At 42.7% G+C, this 26,425-nt stretch overlaps 1 protein-coding gene across 2 annotated transcripts in view; it reads left to right on the top strand.

Annotated features, from left to right (window-relative positions):
• ZNF521 (zinc finger protein 521) overlaps positions 1 to 19,306 on the top strand; it is a 270,113-nt gene extending 250,807 nt beyond the window's left edge. For both annotated transcript variants that reach the window (XM_045527501.1, XM_045527500.1), the window contains one exon: positions 18,485 to 19,306. In XM_045527501.1, coding sequence (XP_045383457.1) covers positions 18,485 to 18,514 — 30 coding nt within the window. In that variant the 3' untranslated portion in view covers positions 18,515 to 19,306. The remainder of the gene's footprint in view (positions 1 to 18,484) is intronic.
• The last annotated feature ends 7,119 nt before the right edge of the window (positions 19,307 to 26,425 follow it).

Raw genomic sequence — 26,425 nt, 5'->3', positions numbered from 1 at the left:
CCAACAGCCCTGTTGTTAGCGAGCTGCCATTACATTATTTTTTTGTCTGGCCCAGAGTTGACGACAGATGGCCATCTCCGAACTGCCATCAGTGCGGCTTTATGGAGCATCCAGCTAGGGTGTACTGAAGAGCACTGTGGCCAGTTCTGCAGCCCCCTCCCTCCCACCCCCTGGAAGTGCTCATCACCTCTGCCACATTCTGCTTTGGCTGGGCTTTGCTGGCCCTGCCGCCTTCCATGTCGCCAAGACAGCCTGCTGCCGCAGCACCGGAAGATCTGCCTCCATTAGGAAGGAGAGCCTGCATGCACGGTCGTCCTGTAAAGACAGGGCTCTGTCTCAGCACCTTGGTAGTCGGATCCTTTGGCGAGATCTGGAAATCCAAACTTCTAGAACATTCTGCAATCCCGAGGGGCATGTGGGATTCCTGCATGTGTTCCTATTTTAGACGTTTGCGCCACACATGGATCGGTTTCCTCACATTAGCAGAGACAAAGTGCCAAGACTAGACTCTTTGTGTTTACAAACTTTCATCTAACTATTGGAAAACACCACTTCCCTATCCAACTGTTGTGACAATTAGGGTAAGAAAGATGGTAATCACAGACATCGGCTCTAAATCCCCTGAAATGAGCCAGGGATTCATTCCAGCATCTTCCTGATCCATCGCTGTGGCGATCCCTTGGACAGCCGGCCGGAACCAGCTGTTGCTGCGCATTCGGGGAGAGATGGATCGGCTGCTCTTGATCGAGTTTGCTAAGGCAAGGCAGCTTCAGAGCCCAACGTGTATTTTAAGAGGAATTCACATTTGTATCCTTTATTGTTATATTTGCAGTGAATCTACAGCTCAGAACAGGCTCTGCCCTGCAGCTATGAAGGAGTAAGTTCCCCTTATTGGAGAGAGAGTAGTGTTCTGTAAAAGGCTGAGATGTGGCGGCGAGATGAATAGTGCTTAAAAGCTGTGCTTGCGGTGCTGTCATTTAGAACAGCAACTCTGAGGCTTTAAACGGGAGTGAAAGGCAGGGTAAATGAGTCCTTTAAAAGTGGTGAAATTTTAAACTGCCTAAAATAACAGGTCTCCTTCATTGATAACTTCATTGAATGAGTGCGTAGGAAACTAACTGGGCAAGAACTGCTTTCCCATAGGAGGGCAGAGTTGCAGAAGTGGGGCTTTTTCCTTGGGCCCCCCCCATGTCTGGGAGGCCAGCTCCTTTCTTGCGTGCCCCCCCCCGGCTGGCAGAAGACCGTCTCTCACTGGAAACCCGAATCGCCCATAAAAGGTTTCCTTTTTTACATTGCCAAAACTTAATTTTATAATTGTCTGACTTACACCACTGGGCACATCTGCTAAGCTTATGTGCCTTCTAGACATATAAAAGGCTACTGTGATACCATTAAATATCAGCAGTGTGCTTTGCTGTGCTTTGAGTTTATAAGGGTGAAAGGTGATCGTGCAGGAAAATGGAACAGTATATTTGCTGTGAGGCAGGCACCAAGACTTCACTCCCATACTCAGTTATAATTCATGACGCTACTGGTGGGAAGCCCTTATCCCTCTGTGGAGTTAATGCGTCTCCACTGAAGCCTGCTGAGAGCACCCTGCGTCCCCCCCACCGTCTGTGCGCTCACTTCCGCGCGCTCGTCCTCTCTCTCTCTCTCTCTGTTACTTTTTCTGAGATCTCTTGGTGTTAATATTGTCAGACTGCCACTGATTTGTAAAGGTGGTTCTTCAAAGTGGAATTGTCATTTAACTAAGGGAAGAGCTGGAAGGAACGCATTACAGCGTTGTTTAATGTCTCGTTTAGAAAATATCCATTAGAAAATAGAGAAGCAGCAATTGCCTTAAACCCATTGCTGACTCTGAGAGCCAACGATGTGCTGCCAATCACTAATTAGCAAGGGGTACCCGTGGCCTGGGCGTGGTGGGAGGCCAGGGATGCCACACAAGGTGTGCATCACAGTCCGGTTAACCCTCTTCTGAACCCGAGTTCAGTGTCCTGGAAGTTGAACCTGAGCGAGACAGGGGTCCTGAGAAATGTCTGCCCACTCTGTCTGTTGGCTTGGACCAGCTGGTGGCGTGAGCACCAGCCGAGGCCCCACACACTGGCCCCATCTGTGGTGCGATGCCACCCACTCTGAGGACCAAAGCTAATTGCCTTGGGATCCTGGACTGCACAGAACTTCACTTATGAGAGCCGTGTGGTGATTTGGACTTTGCCAGCCCTATTCTGAAGCGGAAGGCACGGAAGAGCCAAAGTTGTTGCAGCCCAGAGCCCACAGAGGGTCACAGAAGTATATGGCTTGACCCCCCCCACCCCACCCAGTCCCATCTCCTGTGTGTTCTCTCCCTCCTCCCCCTTCCACCTTTCTGGGAGCCCAGAAGCTGAGGGGACACCAGAGGAGCAAGGGTGCCTTAAAACAAAAGGTGAAACTGTACCTGGTTCATGGCTGGCTCAAGATTCATTTGTAATGTTTCATAATTTGTGCTCTTAACATACTCCACTGTTAGTACTCCTTTTTAAGAGATAAATCCAACCCGGGCCCGAAATGCCAGAGTATGAATTTAACAGATGTGATGCCATAGGGGACCTACTGTGTTATAAACTGCAGAAATGGCCTTTTTATGCCTGCGACTCGGCTGACTTCAGAACCCCAGCAGCAAGGTGAGAGGCCACGCATTAAGACAGCAGCGCCCACACGCCACTCAGCCTTGTGTGTAATTGGTGCGCGGTCTCATCCTGACGTTTGGGCGGTATTAGCCACATCATCTTCCTTCATCCTCCGAAGGAAAAGTGGGGCGAGAATGGCCGCCCTCACTGTCCAGGTTTTCTTGGGTGAAAGATCACTTTGAGATGACACAGTTGAGTAGTCAGCCTGAAATCCTGGTTGGTATTTTATTAATTTTGCACCAAGATAAATCCTGAAATTCTGACAAACTCCATGACAGGTGAAATTCCTTCTTGCAGAATCTGCTCAGCAAGAGGCTGCTCATTTCGTTCTGTTCCGAGGCAGGCAACAGGAGGGCAGCTTTATAATCAGCCCTCAAAGGACCCCCAGCCGCCCCAGAGTCTCCGGCTGATTGAATAACTCCTGGGCCTCTTCCCCTAGGCCTCCATCAGCGGGGGTCCTGTGGAAAGCAATCTCCCGCAGACTGGCACTGAAGTGAGCTTTAAACCACCATTTTCTGCTCTCCAGAGGAGCCTGGAGTACTAAAAGATAGATGGACTGCAGATATTTTATGAGAAACTGTCAGAAGAAGAGCAGAGTAAATGTTTTTTTTCCCTTCTTCTTTGAGTCACACACTACATCACTGTTGAATTTCTCCCAGAATCTTTTACATTTCAAGTGAGAAATTAATTGGTTGCTAACCTTTAATTCCACCTCCCTCTTCTTCGTTGTCTTCCTCCCCCCCCACCTCTTTTTTTTTTCCTTAAATATTCACACAGAGGCCCTCTGCTTAACCACAGTTGCAGAAAATCAGTACCATTTGCAATGAAATATTTATAATGACAGAATGAAAAATTGGATTCATTTTCTGGACTGTAGCCGAACAGTCTGCAACTTTGTGCGGCATTGTTTAGCATCTCTCCTTCCTTCCTCCACTTTCATCGGAGTCTTTTTCAAAAACATACCACACAGACACTTACCTGTGCTTTGGAGGGGCACCTACCCAAACGCAGATCCCGTTTCTACTCTTTAAAAAAAAATAGAGGAGAAAAGAGCGTATTTGTGTTTGTGCTGCTATGTGGGGGGTCCGAGATGTGGCCCATAAAAAGGTAGAGAGGAGGTGAGCTCCGTCCAAAGGAGGAGAGTGTTAGCTCTGTAGGGAAGAGCTGGGAGAAGTTTATAAGGAATACAGGGGACAGTCTGGCCTGCGATTTGTGGCGCAGCACACGCAGCAATCAGCATGCCATAGTATCTTGGGGCAGATTTATAAGGGGAATGGGAAGGCAGCACTGACACGTATAAATGTACATTGAACATCACAGCTCACCACCTTTTTCCCTTTAGTGTTTGCTGTGTGGGCTTTCCTTTCCAGGTATTCAGAGCTGCTTTCTTTCTAACCAGGGTGGATGATTGCATTTTTTAAGAGATGAGAGACCAAAGGATTTTGCTAGGACAGCCCAGCATTGTATTTCAAACGAGTCTGCCTCACAAGTCCAAAAGCCACCACAATATATTCTTTCTTATTACAGGACCGATTGAGTTTGTAGCAAGATGCCTAGAAAGTAAAGCTTGGCCAGGCGCCGTGAGCTTTAAGAGTTCGAGACCAGCCGGAGCAAGAGCGAAATCCCTGTCTCTACTAACAATAGGAAAATTAGCCAGGCGTGGGGTGTGCGCCTGCAGTCCCAGCTACTCGGGAGGCTGAGGCAGGAGGATCGCTTGAGCCCAGGAGTTGGAAGTTGCAGTGAGCTACCATGACGCCACGGCACTCTAGCCAAGGTGACAGAGTGAGACTCTGTCTCAAAAAAAAAAAAAAAAGGTTTTGATCTACTGATAAGTTTTTACTTACCACTCCACATACAAGCCAGAAGAGCCTGCTATTCCTTCTCCCTCCACTGTGGGGTATAACAAGGGCCTTCTCAGGTTTCCATCCCTGTTTGTCTGTGTTAGCCTTTTTTTCTTTTGTCCCCTTTTGGAACACCAGTTTTAATTAGTTAGCGTTGTTTTATTTCAATTGTTTTTCAAAAGTGAAAACAGTTCTAGTAGATCAAGCATGAATAAAAATAGTCTCAAATTCAAATCTTCAAGTTTTTCTTCACTCAATTTGCATCATGTATTGCCAGCTCCACAAGATCAATAATCCATATTTTATTATGTAATAAAGGCTGCCTGTAATTGAATTAGCTCATTCACTCCATCTGATTATCCCCGTTTTATTCATGGAGAAGCAAAAAGAATACAAGCTTACCTTCACCCATCTATTGCATTTGGATGTAAAAGAGCCTTCAGCACTATAAAACAATTGTTTAAGGAAAATAGAGAATTCATTTCAGTATGTGTTTATTCTAGAAATAATCTCACTCCTAGCACACTAATTTCTTGGTGATGACTTTAAGCTTCACATCCATTGTGTCGGTCTGTTCTCTAGTCAGCCTGGCCTGAGTAGCCTGTAACAGGTCTCTCTTCTGACCAAGGGCAAAATTCTGAAAGACAACTGGGATAAATCGTCCTTTTCTTTCATAACCCTTGGGGAGATCCACCTTTTATTTACCCTAAGGCCATTTCCTCTTATCCACCCAAGGATTACCATTTTCAAGGTTTTGGAATACTTACTGTCTTCTCTCGGAAGCAAAATCTTAGCACAAATTCGTAGGTAGTCGGGTGATGAGAAACACCGGCAGGAAATGAGTCATTCATTATTGGGATCTCTCAAGATCCCCATGTGGAGTTTCACTTGTGGGTGACACAGACTTTCTCCAAGAGGCTTGGCGTTTTCAGGCAGGCTTCTAGATTTGTCTTTTCATTGCATTCCAAAAAAAAAATGATTTTGAGAAATATGCTGACAGTTCAGCACGAAATGATGTGTGTTCTGACACAAACTGCATTGTAGCTTAGGAATGTAGCCTGAAGTTATTTTACCGTGGCATTTCTATGGTTCTCTGATGCAGGGGAGAAAAAGAGGTGTCCTTAAAAGTGTGCGTTGCAGGATGTGACAATAACTTTTCTCCAGCGCTGTGCATGGATTCGGCAGATTGTTTCCACTTAACCCTTATTATTGCTTGCTTTCTTGAGTGCCAAGCTTAAGGGGAAAAAAATATTTTTTTTTGCATTAGTTTTTCAACAACTTAGGTGAGTCTGAAATATATACCCAAGTAAATGGGAACTGTAATAGTGGTGTGTTCAGAATCAATCTCCTGTGCAGACCAGGAAGGGAACGTTGAATAGCGTTCATTTATGGACTGCCAGATGTATTTCTGCATGTGACGTGGCTTGCCGAACCGCCTTGAATGATTTCCAGTGTTATTAAGCAGACTCGCAGGAGCAACAGGCCTCGTGACAGAAGTAAAGAGCCCTGTGGCAGAAGCCCTTGGTGAAGGAAAGTTGCACAGGAAGAGAAGCACGGCCACATAGACCCTATTTTAATATCAGAGTTAACAACTCTCTGGGAATATTTCTCTTCGTCTTGTCCAGCTCCTTCTGTGTTGTGGCTGGTTTGCATTTGTGTTTGAAGTGCCAGGCGGTTTAATGAAGTTATTCTTTTATAAATTTTGCAACACCGAAGCAAGCATGAGGGTTTTAAATTAGAATAAGTGCCACTTCTGGATGGCAGGTTCCTTTGAGGACTGATTAGAATGAGGCCTCCCGTCGCCTGGCCCTTTATGCGTGGCGGTGTTGCTGTGTGTACTTGTTTACAGCTCACCCCTGAATTTGCATGAGTGTGCACCATGCCTGCCGCCCGGCCCTCTGTTAGTCAAGACTGTCTTTCTTCCAGGATCATGTTAAATACTTCACGCTAAAGAGTTTTTTTTTAAATTATATTGCTTTATTGTAATAAATTAAAATTAACTTGGAGTAGCAAATTATTTAAGGATGTGAGGGTTATAGATTACTCTCACCATAGCTACAGCACATCTCTGTGTGGAGGAATTAAAGGGCTGTCTTTCCAGTAGTTCTGTGTACCAGGAGGGGTGAGGAAGCTGCCCCCACAGAGACTAGAAGCAAAGCCAGAAAAGGTGCCCAGGAAGTGGGAAGAGAATGGGAGTTTTATGTGTGGGTTTCTGCAGCAAATAGAAGCTCTTCCAGGCAGGGCAGAGAGTGAGGCCAGCTCTGCCATTTTAAGAACTTAAAGAGTCTAAGACAAGGGGAAATGGTGAACAAGAGAGAATAAAAATATATCTTAAGACAAGGGTCAGTAGCAAATAAGAAATACACGCATTTCTCCTCTCTGTGCCTATGTGAGCTTGCCAATAAACTGGGATGGTTTTAGGGGGTGGGGAGCAGGGGAGATTGTTAAAGAAAGGGGACCTGAAACTTCTACAATACACAAAAACATACAGGGACAGGGGACAGAAGAGCAAGCAAGAAAAATAAGCACCAAACGTGAGTGTGAAATTTTTTCTCCTCTCTCCAAACTAGGATTTTTTTATTTAGAATGGGAGACAACCAAATAGAATTAGGCTTGTGAAATATTTGCATTTTAAAAGGACTTTCTTAGAATTTCAAGCAAGGGCTACTTGGGGCCTCTTCTAATTGCATTCTCCCTGCAGGAATATGTCCTCTGAGGGACAGAAAGATCAAAGGCAAACACCAGGGATTTTACCTGTAGAAGCCATGCATGTATGTAATTTTTTTTTTTGCCCTGCATAACACATACTTGTTAGGCATGGAAATGCACATGCTCATGCGTGCACATGTCTGGCACACACTCAGATGTGGCTCATACTTCACATAGTATAATTATGTAAATCAATCCATTGTCCTTTCACAGTTTTATTTTTGACGTATATTTACGTAAGCCCATGCCCTAGCAGGCAAGCATTTTGTTGCTTATAATAGGGAAAGATGTTTTTCTGTTATTCTTCATGATTTATAACATGTTTGACTTACTCTTAATGTTAGTTTACCTCCTAGGGAGTGTGGCAGGGTTTTTAATAAAAGAAATAATACACTACATGGAAGTGGCATTTCTTTTGCTTTTTACCGAAGTTCAATAATCTATTTTTCATAATTACTGGACTTGGGTTGAAGGGAATCCTTGTCCCTATCAAGTGAAAAAGCAAGAGTCTTGGCTCCCTCCTTCTTCCTACAAAGGTTACCCTTTGAATATAAATTACAACGCCCTGTGCTTCTCCCATTCTAATCAGATGACCTTTTGAATCTGGTGGACCAGAGTTTAAATCCTAAACCTGCCAGTCAGTTTTTAAATCAATGCCCTGCTCCAACATCTTTCAGTACATAACCACATTTCAGTGGATTGCAAACAAGGAAGTGAAGTAAGTGATGCCAGTGGAATCTTGCAGCTGACTGCAAAACAACCCAACTTGACTGCAAGATGTTGGGCCAAGTGATATGATTATAGTTAATTTCACTAACGAAATTCTCCAAAAAACCTTCTGGGATTCAAAATCTAAGAGAAAAGGGAGGAGCAGGAATTTTGTTATGTTTGCAAGAGGACATTTCTGAGCAATTATCAATTTAAGCTTCCATTATTTGCCGCTAATTACTACACAAGGCTGTTAAATATTTAGCAGAAGTTTGTTTAATTGCGTTTGACTGGGAAGGGGATGCCTGAATATGGCTTGAGCATCACAAGTCGGTTCTGTGCGCCGAGAGCCTGGCAGAGAGGAAATTTGTATTCGCTCAAGATGAACACATTACGGTGTCAAACAAGCCTTCTTTTTTCTCCCTTCCGCAGATTTATTTATCTTTAAGGTATCTAAAATTAGAGCACGAAGAAAGGGCACTGTTCATGGATGTAAAATTGGAAGGAGGTCATTCTTAACCTTGTTTACAGATGTTCTAGTTTAGAAAGCACCAGTGTGATAAATTAAACATTACAGGGGGAAAAAATTAAAGCTTAGCAACAACTGGCACATGGACACATCTGTCTGTGAAGCACTGACTTAATCCCTGAATATCTTATTAGACAGTATTGCCCATCCAAGCCTTCTGTCCCACAATCCGCCGGAATCCTTGCAATTCCAGAATCTGCAGAGAATCTTTACGCCCAACCTTTTTCACTTTTGCCAGCTTTGTGTGGTTCGATTTAAATTTTCTGTTGGCTTCTTGCATCTAAACAGGTAGCTCATTTCAATGTTTTCTTTTAAAAATAAACTTTATTCTCTTAAATTTGCCACTGGCCGTTGTGCTGGTTTTAGCCTTTTCTTCCAATTCGGCACCCTTTTTTTTTTTTTCTCTCAGTGTAGTAGACAGTACATGCTATTGTCAGTTCCACAGAGGGGAAATTTCAAGCTTGTCAGGTATGCAAAACAGATAGGGATCAGCTTGTTACTAAAATTTTACTACTGTTTTTAAGTTCTTGATGGAAAATGGAATTTCCCATACATGACCTAGCAGTAGGATTTGCCCTTTTGAAGCTGGCAGGCCAAGCGGCTTGTTTTATTTCCCCATAATGTTTAAGCATCAAAATACTTAGAATTATTCTACATTAGCAACTTGGACATTGCGTTATTTAAATAATTAGTCTAAGCTTAGGCTTGTGAAGATTCACATTAGACTAAGGCTAATTAGCTGGGTATTCTTGCTACATTGTTTACCACCATGGACTTTTCCAGCTTGGTTTTATTGTATAAAAAAGAAAAAGGGGGCAAAATGTAGTGAAAATCGGCCTTTTTGAACTGACTCTCCATGGCCCTATGCAGCCTCATCAACTTTACCAAATACTTCGACTCCTAAGCAGTCCCTGTCCGCTGCCCTCTGCTCTCTGCCCTCTGGCCTCTGGCCCCTATCCTCTGGGCTCTCAGCTTTGCTCATGCTCTTCTCTCTACCAGCAGCTATGCACTCCCTTCTCACCTCCTCCTCCTCATCTTTCCAGCACCAGGTGGGTATGACTCCTCTGAAAATAAAGCCCATGGCCTCTCCTAGAAGGTGAAGGCCCCTTCCTCCCTGTCCTGTAGTACCCTGTCTCTCCCGGTACACAGAGCCGGCCATGGCCATGAGCATCCTTCATCTCTGCAGCCAGCCCAGCCCAAGGTTTCAATACAGTGACCAGTGCCTCTCAATAATCGCTTCATGCCTGAAGCCAGCTCAGCCACTGGACTAGGCTATGAGCCCCTGAAAGTTGGCTTCAACTCTCTGAGAATTAATTTTCTCATCTATAAAATGAGATCTGGACGAGATGCTGACTGATCCCTCCCACCTCTGAAAGCGATTCAGTTTCTCTTCTGCATTACTTAGAGGTATAGTTACTCCTGCCACTGAATCTTGACCAGCAAACTGAGGGCGGTGGCTCTGTAGTTCTTTCAAAGTAGACAGTTGTTTCCATGCCCTAAATATTCATTTCCAGAGTTTAATATTTGGATCCCTTTATACATTTATTAGATTGCAAGTATACGTAAAGTGGCATTAATTAATTGCCACTAAAATGTACCATCTTTGTTTATCAATGGTACATGGAAGGTCTTAGTAAGTCCCTAAAGGAGTGAACATTTCTGGAGAGACTCACTTCTTCACAGAAATAATGCCATTTTATTATTTATCTCAAAGAATACGTTCCACAATTCCTGGACAAGTGCCTGCTTTCACCCAATGACTACATTTTAAAATGCCGTGCGATACAGTCACATGCAGTGTGTATGTGTCCTTTTGCAATGCCTTTTTTAAAGTTAGGGGTGATACCTATTAGAATGAAGACTAAGTAGCATACTCAAGCATGGCATGGTAGGCTCAATGTATTTTCAATACAATGTAAATTCAAAACAATTATGTGTTTTCTCTATACCCACCTGTTCCTGTACCTGACCTCTAATTTAATACCATCTTGGTAAACCTGTCAATAACCAGACTTCCTAGTTATAGCTATTCAATACACTGCATAGACGAACACTTCTCCTCTTTTGATCATTTCTTCCCTGAAAATTCAAAAATCCCTTAAGTGCAGAACTCTCCTTATCCCCAAGCTTTTATGCACAAATCTTTTTCAAGCAGTATAAGTCAATGGTCCTTAATTGAGATTTTTCTCACCCAAGAATGTGGGGCAATGTCTGGGGACATTTTTGGTTGTCACAATTGGGAAGGTGCCACTGGCATGTTGTTGATAGAAGCCAATGATGCTGCTAGACATCCTACAATACCCAGGACAGCCCCCCAGAAGTTGTCCAGCCCCAGATGCCAGTAGTTCTGAGAGTGGGAAACCCTGCTGTAAGGCAAGCTCTGCTGACCTTCTAGAATCTATTTAATTTTCAGGCTTCTCTCTAGAACCTAACAAGTCAATGGCATGTATTTTTGTGTAATGACTAGGAAATAGTGTACTGGATTGTCTTTGGGTTACTTTGGATGAGCTAGAACTTTATATTATGGCTATATGGTCAAGAGTTCTGAATAAAAACTCACCAACATGCCAATGTCCACATGCTTCAGGATTATCTCAGATCACCCTTTTCTGGACTTATTTAGCATAAATGTCCAGAGGACAACAACAACAAAATTGTCCTTCAGTAAGGTTTATTAGAATGTGAAATTGTTTCCTATGGGAGGTATGAAGGAAACTTCATTGCCAGAATCATTTAAAGCTGGCCTGCAGTGTAAACTTCATAAACCAATTCTGTTGCTGCAAGGAGACAAACTAAATAACCTAATAGTCCTTCTCCATCTTTAATATCTTGTATTTTTCTGATCACTTCTGATAGTGCCATTTCACCTTTTGCTTTAATATGACTTAGTGTCATCCAGAAAATGCTTTGAGATGTCAGCCCAAGCCCATGTGAACAGTTAAATGTCAAAAGAAAATGCATCAGTGTCTCTGCAAGTTCATGGCGATGACATTACCATATGAAAAAATAAAAAGGGAAATTCTGTCAGTGCAAACATGATCATAAATGCAATATCCACGGCATTAAAGAGGGGCAGAAACACATCATGACAGACCATTTTGGAAATGCCATTGCTATGTCATAATAAAGAAACAGAGCCTCCTTCCAGTAAATTCTGCAAATGTAAAAATTATAAGTCAACTTCCCTGGCTATGGAAAATCCACTATTCATATTTTTTTTGATTCTCAAAGCACTTTGGGAAAATACTGTACATTTGTCTTTTAAAGACTATTCATTGAACTATATTATAGCTCATGAAAGTGTGCATATCTACAGATACGTTCCTGCTGTTTACCAGGTAAGGTCCACGAAAACACAGTTACCCAACGTTTATCCAGCCAGGAAGTATATAGTTGTGGGCAGTGGAAACTTTGGGGTGGCAAAATGGGGTACTTTGGGGTGATTTGGATCTTCAATGTAATTTTTAGAACATTCCTAATGGTACTTTGAGAGCTATAGCAATTTACTCTTAATCAATTTAAAATTATAAGTACTTTTCTAATTGTGTGGACTTTGAAAATGTTAATTTACTAACATTCCCATCCTATTAACCTTATTAAGATGCTTAAAGGCCACCCTTTGTCACTGTGACTGTTTTTTCTCTAACTGTGCAGGGACAATAGCCCAGTATCCTGTCTTCATTTGCTGTGTACACTTTTAAAACTATTTTACTAGCCGAAGAAGTTGGGAATGAAAAAGAGAGAGGGTGGAAATGTAAAAATCTTGATTAGAAAGTATAATAGAACATGTATCGAACCAAATGTATTGATTACTGTAGAAGATATAGTACTTATATTGATCCCAACCAGAGATTTAGTACTAAAAGCTCTAAGCCAAAAAGCTGTTGCAGATTGCTACAAAAGTCAGTTTAATGCTGTCCTTGAGAATGCCTTCACAAAGAAATTCTTCTAATGTTTGAGGACTAGGTAGAATGCGGTATATGTCAGCCTGATCCCGGAGGGTTTTATTTTGTACTCTAATAGCTGTTACGAGCCTACATTATATCCAAGGAGTAATTTTCCTTAGGGGTGCCCGGCTCGCTTTGTGTCAATATTCTAGCATTTTAAGTCACGTACAGTATATGCTTCTGGGAACAGGGAAGGAGCCAGCCAGACTCATAATGGTCTGCATTCATTAATAAAGGCAGAAGCTTCTGTCCCTCCATTGCCCACTACAGGGATGCCTCTTTGGCCTTCGGGGACCTGTACAGACACATTTAAAGAAAGCTTTATTTTGAGTGGGCAGGAGATGAAATGTAGGTCTTGCAGGCATTTCCTAAGTCAGCTATATGCCCAAGCACAGGGGTGACCTTAATGGGTCAAAGAAGAATGCAGGTCAAAAGACTTATTATCCAGCCTGTTGGAAACCAATTGCTTTTGTTTAAAAAAAAATAAAAAATAAAAAAGCAGTAGTGCTTAAAGGTTGACAGTAACGTAGAATTCTGTTTGCAGCCTGTAACTGCACAACTGTCTGTGAACTGGAATATGCTTCTAGAAAAATAAGAGCCTACTGATTATCCTCAGTGTTTGCAGATAAAGGTCCAACCCAAGTGATAAAAGGAAGGGTAATATAATTAGTTAATCAGTGATGATTGATTACGGATGTTTGTGTTCTTCAACTAAAGAAAAAACAACATGCTGCCATGGTGCTGTCACCATCTGTTGAAAGAAACAACCACATTTAATCTTTATATTTCTTTATTTCTTCCCGCCTTGCATTGTTTCTGAGCCACAATTGCCTACTATTTCATCTGGTTGGAAAACATCTCATTTAAATTGAATACAACTGCAGTTTAAATTTGGGATTCTACTGGCATAGTGAATTAATGGAAAGCTTGTTATTTTTTTTTTTCATTCCTTTTTAAAATAGCATGCTGGCTCCTTCTTAGTTTTAAAAGCTTGTCAGAATTTGTTTGAAACAAAAGGCTATAAATAGACAAGTCATGGTCAAAATGATTAACATCTTTGAATCAACAAATTTCACAAAACTTCCATTCAAATGCCATTTTTGTTTTTATTACCATTGATACTTAACATTTTGCCGATGCCAACAGGGGAGTGGTTACAAAACACAGACGAGATGTGGTCTCTGCCAAAGAATTGGAAAAGTGAGGGAAATCTGTGGGCACAACTTTTAAGGGTGGGAATTTAATTTTTCAATACTGGGAAGGTAGATTCCTCTGGCTTTTCTCCAAAGCTTAATTTCATCATTATTATAGGTGCAGAAATTGAAATTCACATCGAGATTGCAGTAAAGTGGGATCACTTTAGCCCAAGATGAACAGTTTCAGAAGATCATGGATTATTTTTATTTAAAAATATTTTTCTTGGATTGCATTTTAAATAGGATTAAACCGTTTGACCAGTAAATGTGGTCAGCTCTCAGAAAGAAGGAGGCTGAATTAATCATTTGTTAGAGTGCCAAGCCCAAAATGAGAATTCCAGTCTTGTAAAACGAAAGGCATCTCATATTTAAAAAGAAATACATAGTGCTGGAAGGGAATTTTTAAGGCTCTCATCTGTTTTTTAGCTTTCTAAGTTTAATTTCACATTTATAGAGAAAAAAAAATAGAGAGTACACTCCTTCCAAATGGGGCCCTTCGCAGCAACGAAAGTGGTTTTGAAACCTCGCTATTAAGGTATCCTGCCTAGACGGATCTTCTTTTAAGCTTTAAGGTGTGTTGTGGATTTGATTTTTTTTTTTAACCCAAACCCCCCTCGTGTAAAACAACTGTTCATAACTGGGATTAATGGTTTGCAATTTTCAGTTACTTAGACATGGGGTCTCCAGGAGATGGCTTTTTGCAGAGTAGAATATGGCTCTCTGTGGAATTACAGAAGTTTTCTTCTCTCCCTACTTCCTTTTCTGTCTTCACCCCCCACCTCCACCGATGTTGCACTGATGTTCTTCTCGATTATGTAAAACACTTCCCCTTCATTGGAACAGATATTTTTTCTCATAACCTGTCATTGCATTAAAGTGCTTTGGGGACTGTGAATTGCTGTGTAAAATTGGTGAGATTACCCACTGCTTTGTTCTCGCGGAGTGGTTTCCTCTGGACCTAAAGAGCTGAAACTCTTGCACAGAGAAGGCTGCTTGCCGATTGCCCGGCAGTATCTTCCTACTTTCTGCTCCTATGTTTGTGTCCTCCGTGTCCCAGGACTGGTTCTGTGTGTGGCAAGTAGCTAAGGCCAGAGAAAACTGGCCCTCAGAGCCCACCCTCCCTTTTGGCTCAGTGCTTCTATCATCTACTTGTTGTCTTCCCCGCCCACTTCTTCCTAAAGAAATGATGTCTGTGATTTTAAGAAAACACAAAAATCATGAGTGCTCCCAGGAAGCGACTTCTTGTTTTCTCTTGTCAGAGGGTCTTCTGTCAAGTTTGGAGACTACGACTTCGCCTCTGTTCTCTCCAACACCTAAAAGCCAGTCGAATAAACTGTATGGCTCAGATATTTCATTCCTTCCTCCAGAAAATGAAATTAGGCCATTTGTATTTTCAGTGGACTCGGAACACAGCTTTGGGGGGGAAGGGGGGGTCCTGGGATCCTCAAAGGCAGAGGAGGGCAGCCGTGAGAAAGGGTCCGAATATCTGAGCTTTTTTTCCAACACAAACATACCCATTGTCCAAGAACCTCCAGGAAGATGCCCTTCCCGCTGTGGGGACCACCGTCAATGGTGGACAGCCAGGAACGGGAGACCCTGCCATAGCCCTCATTTGGGCTGGAACAAAGAGCAAAAACAAAAACAAAAACAAGAATAAGGGATCTCAGTGGCCTGTAGTCATGTCCACACCAACAGGGCTTTCTGCCTTTATCATTCTTCATGCCAGATATCCCCATTTTGACATTATTTATATCAGAGCTCTTTATTTTTGTATTGCACAAACCATGCTCTTGTCCTTCTTGAAAACAATTCATATTCTTCTCTCTTAAATGCAAAACATAACTCCTTTATAGGAGTGACTTCAATCCTTTGCAGTAAGTGATGTTTTTGTATTTGTTCATTTCGTCGCACCTGTGAAGCGATTTGTATGACTTTGGTTCAGGATAAAAGTATCTAAGACAAAACTATTGCCAACTATTATAGGCAGTTTGTTTTAGGTTCTTGTTTTGCAAAATCTCAATATAGGCACATATAAAAACACTAGAGAGATTATAATATGTCCTGCTCTATTAACCCTTAAAATCCTTTCAAATGTAGAGTGTCCATCATGAGCATTTAAACATTTAAAAATAATGTTATTAAACTGATATTTTTTTTAACTTCAATTATCGTAAGAAAGAAAATTACTTGTCTTTCTGTCAGTGTCCTGTCATATAGGTAACTACAGGCTGAGTATCTCTTATTCAACATGCTTGGGACTAGAATTGTTTGCAATTTCTGATTGTTTTGGATTTTGAAATATTTGCATGTACATAATGAGATATCCTGAGAATGGGACCCAAGTCTAAACGTGAAATTCATTTATGTTTCGTTATACCTTATACACATAGCCTGAAGATAATTTTATACAATATTTTTAATAATATTACACATGAAACAAAATGCATATACATTGAACCGTCAGAAAGCAAAAGTGTCACTATCTCAGCCACCCATGTGTGTCATGTCAGTGCTCATTTTTGGATTAGAGATGCTCAACTTTTATTGTCATAACTTCTTGTATTTATTTTTTTTCATAATTTTTTAAAAATAAAAAAACCTTTCTATAAGATCAGACTTGATTCAGGAATAGCAAAAGTACTAAGAAAGCTTAGATAGTGTATTTTGGGTAATTGAATTTTTTTTTATTATTATAACCTCTTGGAACATAATTTTGTTGATTTTTAAGGAAATAGGAAAACTTTTTGGTCTCATTCACACTTTGATGACCCTTTCTATCTACGTACTGTTGAAAAATACTTTTCAGAAGTATTTAAAACCAATGCACAGATAAAAGAGTTGACATAAAAATAGTTTGCTCCTGTATGCACTTTGAAGCCAGTGCTAAGAAAAGTGTATCTTTCACTGAATTAATAAAAATGGGTATGTTTTAATTGAGGGACAGTAAGTAAAATGATGTTCCTCATCATTATTTGTCATCAGTCGTCTTCAAAAGTGAGCTAAGTTTGCAATGGGGCAAGAAAGATCTGGGTCCGCCTTGCAAGGCTCCCGGCTCCCCTACTGCAGTGACCAGCCCCTGCCTGGGGGACAGCAGTCTCCCCTGCTCGCCTGCACCCACTGAGCTGGGAGAGCGCGAGCTGCAGGGATAAGAGGTAACAAACACCTCTAGGACAAAGCCCTCTGCTTAAAATACTCCTGTGGCTCCTTTTCAACTACACAGCAAACTCTGAGGTGCTTGGCAAGGTGCATACAGGTGCACATACTCTTCCATCTCCACATTTCATCAGTACTTTTGATCTAGACCCCTCTGGAAGAATTCAGCCAATCTGAGCAAGTTGCAAGTCCACAAACACACCTTGCACGTTCTTGCTTCATTGCCTTGACCCCCGTGGGTCTCCTGGCTAGAACGCCCTCCCCCGCATCCTCCGCCCACGTTGCCAGCCTCGACCAAAATGTCCACGTGCTGCCTTCACTGCACAGCCCTCCCCAGCGGCCAGGCAGGGTCGGAGGTAGCCGTGACCTTTCTGTGTTCCTTTCTAAGAGACCCCTTGCCATACTGCTTTGCCATTACATGCCCCTGTGACCTTCTTTAGACTGTGAGCACTTTGAAGCCGTGAGAGCAGGGACCGTGCCTTTTCTCTCCAATAGTCCTGACCTGGTCAGTCACTCAGTCAGCCAGATCCTCTCTCCTGAGCACTGCGATGCTATGACACCTGCCAGGTGGTGACACAAGTGTCCAACAGATGCTGTGGAGGAACGAATAAATGAATGAATATCAGAATTACCGACATAGGGTGAGAGCCAAGCCTACAAATAACCATAAGACAAGACCTAAGATTCGTGCAGCATAAGCAGCATAAAGCACAGTAGGTCAGATAAGGCAGAGATCCGTTTTACATGGAATGAGCATGGAAGTGGTGATATTTTGAGCTGGTCCCCAAGCTTCTGATCGGAAGGGATAGGGGACAAAGTGAGTGGTGGGAGAACGTGGCTCAGGGAAATGCCAAGAGCGGAGTGGAGATAAAGCCATCTTCAGGCTGGTGCTCCAAAGGAATGCCCCCACGGGTCTGTGACCGTCTCCCAGGCTTGGATCTGGGAGCTGCCCACCCTGTGTTCACCCACAGCGCCTGGCTGGTGGTCCTGACTTGCTCAGGTATCCCAGTTGCCCTCTCACAATTTGGAAAGAGGTTGTTCACTCAGGACAGGGACGTGCGGGCACGGATGGAGAGGACACTACCAAGAGACAACAGAGGCTGGGTCGGCTGCAGAAAAGGAGCATCCGAGCCAGGGGAGTCAGAGTAGGCTGCTGTGGCCTCCTGAGTCGTGGTGGGACCACAGCCCACAGCCCACCCTCAGGAGGGGGCTGCCCTGCTATCCATCAGCCAGGCAGCTCTCGCCTTTAGTGCCCACATTCAGAGACAGGTGGAGGCCCGGCTGTCAAGACAGTCACAATCTCAAAAGGATTAGAACAAAAGCATATGTAATCAATGGGTATCATGCACAGGTGCATAAACTGTTAAAATGGTGCTACCCTGGTCCGTGACAGTTGGGTCCTATTTAGATAAACAGAGATGGTGGGAGATGGGAGGGTATTGTGGAAAGACATGGCAGAGGCAGAGAAGAGGCAGGGTGTCAGCCAGCCGTCTCACCTGGCAGAGGCCCCCCGGCCCCGCCTCTCTCTCCCGGCAGCAGGGTCAGGGGATGCCCCAGTCTGCGCCTCCCTGGGGGCGGTGAGGAGTGAGGGACCCCAGGAGCACGTAGTCCTCCGAGTGCAGAAACACAGTTCTCACGTGATTGTGAATCCATCAGTATTTATATGTGCTTGGTCTAAAAACATAAAATCACTGAAGTTTGTTTTTTTCTTTCTCTCTTTTTTTTCCCCCCGCAGAATCATACGATGACCCAACACAGCAGTTAGTGCAAGTACACTCTCTCGAGGAGAATTACTTTCGCGGCACAAAAAGGGAACATGTTTTACTCTTTGCACGAAACTTTCATTGTTAATGTATATTATTCAGAAACATTGTATTATACCATAAAACTTGTATTATCAAAGCTGTTGGATGTTCATGTGTTTGAACTTTTGAGCACCAGATAGACTCCTTGTAAATAAAGTGTTGCACATGTATTATGTCGTCTGATACTAAAATGGTCTTATAAAGACAAGTGGACTTGGGCCCTATTCAGGCAAGATTTTTAAAAAAATAAAATAAAAGTGTGAGCAAAATGGCTTAAGACAAAGTATTTTCGAGGAAGGAAGATTAGAAACAACTGTTACTCGTGAGATTATGGTTGGACTTCCTTTTATTTATACTTAAGCCTAGAATTTCTCTTTTGGTATATCAACGGTTAAATCCAAGACTATTTTTTATTGCTGAAGATTCTTGCAAACCGAGAAGAGATGTTCTCACAGAACAGAACCCCACAGCTGGATAAGGCCCGTATATATATTTGTAAGCCTTGCAATGTGACAGGTAGCATCACTATATATGCAATAGTTGTTATGTAGACTGTCAAAGAATTTTTTTTTTCCTGGATACATTTGAAGCTTTGAGTGTTCAAGGTTTTCCTTAATGATTTCACACAGCCAAATTCTTGAATCAGTTGAACTAACTTGTATGTTACTGTTATTAATGTTTACTCTGCGGTCTGAACCTGGAGATTACTGGAATTGTTTTCCAAGAGGAAATAAATTCTGTTTACCATTAGGTATGAGCGTATTTGTGTGTTTTCTTTTTCTAGTTACTATACCATTAAAAAAAAATCTAATTGCCTGCACCCTTGGATATGAAATCTGCTCGTGATCATATCACAGGCATTACCTCCATCATATTTAACCTTTTCACACCGGGCCAAATGCAGCTGGGAGGATATTCATCATGCCGCATGGGGAAGGAATCAGACCCAGCACACATGCACTCCCTTACATACTAACAGGTCACATTGTACTTGCGGATTCTGACATCACAGATGGATGTGATGGCTGTTTTCTGCATAATTTGCAGCCCAATTCATGTCATGCTGTGCAAATCTGAACTCAAAGTAGATGGCTGCAATTTGAGAGGCAGTTTGGCTTATGTGTACTTAAGAAGCAGTATTGTTCATTCAGAAGACAAAGCACAGAGCAGGAAGTCAGATGGTTGTTAGTTCTAGTTCTGGCACAAACTCCCAGGGGAAGTCGCTCCACCTCCTGGCCTTGGTGCACCCAGCCAGGAAGGTAAAGGAACTTGGTCATCCACCTTCACCGAGGCGTGGGTGTCTCTGGAAGGTTCCCCTCACCACAGCCTGCCAAAACATGGTGAATAAATAGGAGCTCCAATTTCAGAGCTTTTTTATTTTTTTTTTTTTGAAAGAAGAAAAAAATTACAATGTGTAAATTAAGTCCTGATGTAGATGTTTAGTCAAAATTGGTACATACAGATCTGCCATTCGTGGGCAACTTTCATCCAAATCATGCCTACACTATTTAACCCATTATGAGTCTTTTGACCCCTTCTAAACTCTGAACCTTAAACAAGCCAGAATCCTCACAGCACTCTGGTGATGGGGAAACCAAAGCATGGACCAACTGACTTTATCGTGATCGCCTATGCCCAGGGGACCTGTCAATGAACCCTACATTACCAGCACCACAAGGCACAGCCTCACCCCATGGCTCTCAAATATGAGCCTGCATCAGGGTTACCTGGAAGGCTTGTTACATCACGGGTGCTGGACCCAATTCGCAGAGTTGCTGATTCAGTAGGATGGGGGGGGGTGGCAAAAATATGCCTTTCTAAGAAGTTCCCAGGTGATGCTGATACTGCTGCCATGGGGGCCACACATTGAGAACCACTGCTCTACCTTATTTCCAGGTGAGTCGAATGCATTCAGTGGGTATGACGAAGCCAGGGGTGGCAGATTGCACTATTTATTATGTTACCAATACAACAAGTTTGGTCAAACTTTAAGATCGCTCAGAAATGAGTATTTCGTAGTGATTAAATCACATGTACTTGCCTGGATGTTTCTTTTATAATAATTTTTATTTCAAAATATTAAGGAGTACAAGTGTTCTTGTTACATGGATGAATTGCACAATGCTGAAATTAGGCCTTTGAGTACGTCGGTCACCAGAATAGTGTAGGTAAGTTTTTATACCTCACCCTCCTCCCAACCTCCCCCCTTCTTAGTTTCCAATGCTTTTTATACCACTTTATGAGCATGTGTTAGCTTAACTCCCACTTATTAGAGAGAACATGTGTTTGTTTTTCCATTCCTGAGATACATCATTTAGGATAATGATCTCCAGTTCCATCCCAATTGCTGCAAATGACATTATTTCATTCCTTTTTGTGGCTGAGTAGTACTCCATGGTGTGTATATACCCATTTTCTTTCTTCGCCTATCAATTGATGAGCCAAAATGTTTTGTGTACATACAGTCCTCGACTTGCAATTTTGCAACTTTACAATAGTGCAAAAGTGATGCACATACAGCATGATCTTTGACTTAATAATGGGGTTACGTCCAGATAAACCCATTGTAAGTCGGGGAGCATCTGTATTTAGCTTTGTAATGCTAGGAAAACCTGCATCTATACATTTCACAATGGATTGCCAGCATGCTATTTAATTAAAAAGCTTTTTCACTGGCTACATAAATAATGAAGTATGCTGCGGATATGCAAGTACATCTATAATTAAAATACTCCACTATAATTTTAAAAAATTAAGATCTTTGTTCTATTCAGGATTTTGCATCAAAATGAAATAACCACACTTAATGACTTTAAAAAAAAAAAAAAACCTTTAAAACTTCTGGTTATTAATGAGTGGTTGTATTTTACTAAAAGTAAGCTGCTCTGTATTTACGGAAAGCAGGTGATGGTGTTATCACAGGGATGGAGCCCAGGTTGCCTTTAACAGCATTTTGCCTCTTGGAATTCTTGGGAAGCCGCAGAGGCTGTGCTTAGCGATCTCACGAGATGCCTGCACACGACAAGACAGCCTCTTCCCAGCGACGCCGGGAGGCTAGAGGAGTTGACTGTTACTTGCTCCATAAAACTGGTTGATCCTCCAACGACTGAGGCAGTTCATGTTTATCAGGTCCTTCCTCCTCATGACCAGTCATTCTTTGGATCATAAACACCCAACAGTGCTTAGAAATGTCGTTCCTCCCTTTGGCTTGTTCCCTTCATATCCTACCTCAGTCTCTAAGGATATAAGGCAACTTAAATAAAGAGTAACAAAACGAAACATTCGTAGGAAAACCTGCACCGTGTGAAGTCAGAGAGACGAAAATACACTCTAAAGTCGTTGCCCTGTTTTTGGCTTCCATGCTGACCTTGAGTGCATTTTAACCTTGACTTGGAGTCCCTGATAGGAAAGGTGGAAAACATCCAGAAAGGAAGGGATATATCAGTTCCCCTAGAGAGAAAAGGTTTTCCTAGCATTTAATTCCAAAGGAAATTTCTCAAAGGCCTATTATATGGGTGGATGGCCGATACGCTGGCCACTGCTGCTGACCATAACTTCGCGACTTAACGCAGGGGCTCTCATCTGGACAAATGCTACCACGTCTATGCGTAGAGGTCAGGGTTGCTGCTAAACAGCATTCAGTAACACAGGACAGGTGCCCACTGCAAAGAGTCATGTGGCACAAAATGTCAATAGTTCAGAAATTGCTCTAATATAAAGTTTGACATGCTTTTGCAAGGGCTTGGGCTCTCTGTTTATGGAGATCACCTGGGAAACTTTTTAAAATTCTACTGCCTGAGTCAAACCCCCAGAGCTTCTGACTCGGTTGGTCCAGAGTGCACACGGCACCTCCGAAGCTCCCCAGCCTTTTTGAGTGGGTTTTTTTTTTTTTTTTTTTTTGAGAACCTCTGTGTTCTCCAGCTAACCCAGGCTGACATTCTCAGGGAAGCTTACCTGACGCAAGACTAAAAATTTGAAAATAACATCCAAGGAGTAGAGAACTAGGGTGGGCCTTAGACCCTCTTCCCTCAACGTTACTTTTTACAACTGGGCATTTAATGATGATTTTAATTCTAAAGTCACATTATAACCAATAGCAAGTTTACGAAGAGGGAGAAAAGGGGAAAATGACTCAGTTCCATCACCTTCCACCTGGCCCAGGAATTACAAACTCAGTGAGTGAGAAACCTGGCCCAGGAGGGGCTCTGGCAACCTGGACAGTACACGCCCCGCTCCTGACCCCACGGCCGCTACGGGAAAAGAGGCTCCTGGTACCAGATTGCCTCGGGTCTCGGGAGGAGCCAGCAATCCGGGTGGTTATGTGCTGTGTTCCAATTTCCAAATATTGGCAACTTATTCCATTTTTTTTTAATTCAAATTCTGCTAGTCCCCACTGTGTGGGCCATATGAGATACACTTTCAGGCCAGGCGAGACTCCGATTGCCAGTTTTGACCTCTAGCATCAACTGTTTTTTTTTCTAATTATTCTCATTCCAGCCTTTTAAAAAATATTTGTTTTAGGGCTCAGGGCTCTATCGATAAAGAAAATAAATAAATAAATAAATAAATAATGTTTGTTTTAGAACAATTATATGACTTTTGTACATGAAAGTATGAATTGTGCTTTGTTTTAAATTAGCATCATATGCAGGTTTGAAGTTGCGCTGTGGCCTTCATATTCCTATTGCTTAATGCTTAGCAGTAATCCAACAAATGGATGTTTCCTAAATAAGTCTGCCCCTATTCCTGGACTTTGAGATTTCAGATAGATTTTTTTGAGTGATGAAGGATAAAAGATAATAGAAAGTTAATATTCTCTGATACAAGTCAGATATGCTATATTCTACATTGCTAATGGAGGCGAGGTTTATATGCTTTGGAAATCGTGCAAAAATAGGTGCCAGCATTGACATTCTACTTTGAAAATTGATAAGCATAACCACCGTTCCAGCCCAAATGGAAGTTCACAGCACTAGAGACCCTCTAGGGGCCCCCACAGGCTGGGCCAGGCTGCTCAGAGCAGCTATGAGCCTGTTCCAGAACACGGACAAGGACTCCAGTGAACCCTCAAGTTCCGCTCTGCAGAGCATGGCAGCCTTGACTTTGTGTCTGTTTGTGCCTGCTGGGGTGCAGCATTGCAGAACCCTTGAGAAAGGAAGTTTAATCCAAATCCCATTACAGAACACCTGCAAATGCTTCTCCACTCAGCTTCAGCAGGCCAGAGACACTCACCACCTCCCTTGTGTGGAGGAAGCGCCTACCAAAGACACAGAAAAGTAGAGTTCAAGGAAGAGGGATGATTTCGGGTGAACTAGGCCAGCATGAGTATCTGGCAGAATCCCACACCTCAGGTCTGGTTGGCATTGCATTCCTGGGTGAGCACCCCCTGAGACGGAGGAGTAGCCTCCACCGTCCCTGCCAGATTCCTCTGTAATGAAGTCAGCTGTCAGCTCCTTGGGGGGAAAAGCACAGAGCCCCTTTATTTCCAAGCAGGTGTTGCAGCATATTAAAGGTTGAATTCCATCTTGTGCTCACATCCTGAATGAGCCAGTTTGCAGGCAAGCTCAGTTCTTTCTGCAAGGAGGGAAACTTGGCAATGGTGGAAGCTGAGTACTTAAATGGCAATCAACTTCTGGCTCATATCAATTAATTCCTTCATGGACTTCTGCCTAAGTATAGCATCTTGAATTCCCAGCTGCGGCGGCTGTGAAAAACAGCCCCAACAACACACGCCACCGTGTCGGGGAGGGCGCACCAGGAAATGCTGGGCTGTGCTATTTTACACCATCTCAGGGCAACCCCAGATGCCATGTGGGGCTTTCTCTTTGTTTACCTGCAGAATACAGAGCAGGACATACACCTGTTTCTCCAGATGGGAAATTCTTTGAGAAAAGCTCTACGAAGTCTAAGAGAAATCCCTCTGCGGGGAATCACCTCTTTTTGGCTTTAAAATATCCAGATCCAAAGTGATCATGAGATACGAGAACAGCATAGGGGCTGGGAAATTAGAGCAGGGCTTTATTGTCACTCAGAAACCAGAAAACCCATTTTGAAAATGGTCTTCATCCAAAGGAACCTACCGGAGAGTCGTGTTCACCTCTGCTCTGTGAACAAGGTGCACCTTGATCGGGAGCTGCAGACAGACAGGGGGAGTATGCACACTGCCACGTGGGATGTGGCAATTTTTCAATTCATCTGGCAGATGCCGACAGTAAAATCCAAACCACAACATCTACGCGGGGACAGGAATTTTCAAGTGTGTCTTCTCATCTAGTGATCTAATAATGTGGCTATCACCAAAGTAGAACCAGTGAAAGTCAAGATCACCCGGCAGGCGCAAGCTCATGTCTCCTCCCCTGCGTGTGAGACCACAGGCTTGGCTCCCTCTCTGGTCTCCTTTCCTGAGTCAGAGGAAGAGTGTGGCTCCCCACCTCAGGAGGCAGAACCTTTCATTTGCTAAGGCTCTGGCAGTGTCCAATGTGGTAGCCACTAGGTATTTAAATATACGGCTACTTAAATGTAAGTTAATTTAAACAAAATTAAACATTCAGTTCCTCGGTCTCACTAGGAACATTTCACGTGTTCAATTGCTGCATGGGGTTCGTGGCTTCCATACGGAACAGCACAGATAGAGAACATTCTCATCACCAGGGACAGTTCTACTGGGAAATCCTACATCCCTAACCCATCCCCTCCCACCTCCTTTAACCCTTTCAGCGTACGGAGGTCCCTCTTTCTCTAGTTTCCTTAATGTCTTCCTTCCCTCTGCAAACTCTCCTTCTGTCTTCAAATGTGCACAGGTTTCTTTCCTTCCAAAAAAAAAATAAAAAAAGAAAGAAAAGAAATCTTTTGCTTGACTCCGAAGCCTCCTCATAAGTCTGTTTTATTTATTTCTTTCATTTTCTTCCAAATCTCTCAAATTTGTGGTCTGGCCCCACATCCTGCATTTCCTGACCACTGACTCACTCGTGACTCACCTGCAGGCTGGCTTCCATCAGTCATCGATATCCTCTTCCCGAAAATGTGTCCACCAAGGTCACCAGTGGCCACCTCACCACCCATCTTTCTGGGTTTTTTTTTCCCCCTTTCCCAGTCCTTCCTTTCCTCTGCCTTTCAATTTAGAGCATCAATTGCCAGGTTTTGTGTTCTTGCTTAGCAATATTTCTTATGTTTCTTCTTTCCTTTTCATTTCCAAAGACAGGACTCTGGAGAGACCCTTTTCATCCACTTACCTCTGGTTTCCCCTCTCTAATCCTTCTTGTGTATGGCCGCCATGTTAATCTTTATAAAACACTTATTTCACATTATTTTCTCATTCAATAAATGCGCATGACTCTCAGAGTAAGGTAATGGAAAAGGATGCAGTTTAAATGAAGTTTGGATCCTTCTCTGCCACTTACTAGCTATGTAACCTAGACCAACTTACTTTGCCTTTATGAAACTCGTTTTCCCTTCTTTAGTTTGAGGATAAGTATAATTACAGGTTATTGGAGGATTTTTGCTGATATTATTATCAATGGCTAGAAATAGTGGAAACATATTAGATGCCCTATGCAGAAAAGTTATTGTTTTGTGTATAATAGTATTATCTTTATTTAATCCAGGCTCTTTCTATGTCAATTCTTGAATGACTACCTTTTCTCCCTTGAACCCCCCACCTCCTGATTCCCCTGAGCTACTCCTTTGTAATCTTTCTAAAAAGCACACTTTTTATCCTGTCTCTCACCTATGAGAACCTGGAGTCATGGCCTTTTGTCTTCCACAAAATGTTGAGTATTTCTTGACTTTCCAGAGTGTCTTAGCCTTGCTCAACACCACCCACCAGTCTTCCACCCCATGCAGCTTCAGCCTGTCTCAGTCCATCTGTATCA

Source organism: Lemur catta, chromosome 16, assembly GCF_020740605.2.
Source record: "Lemur catta isolate mLemCat1 chromosome 16, mLemCat1.pri, whole genome shotgun sequence".
Lineage (NCBI taxonomy): Eukaryota > Metazoa > Chordata > Mammalia > Primates > Lemuridae > Lemur > Lemur catta.
The sequence above is the reverse complement of the archived record's forward strand: the minus strand, read 5'-3'. Positions and strand labels throughout refer to the sequence as shown.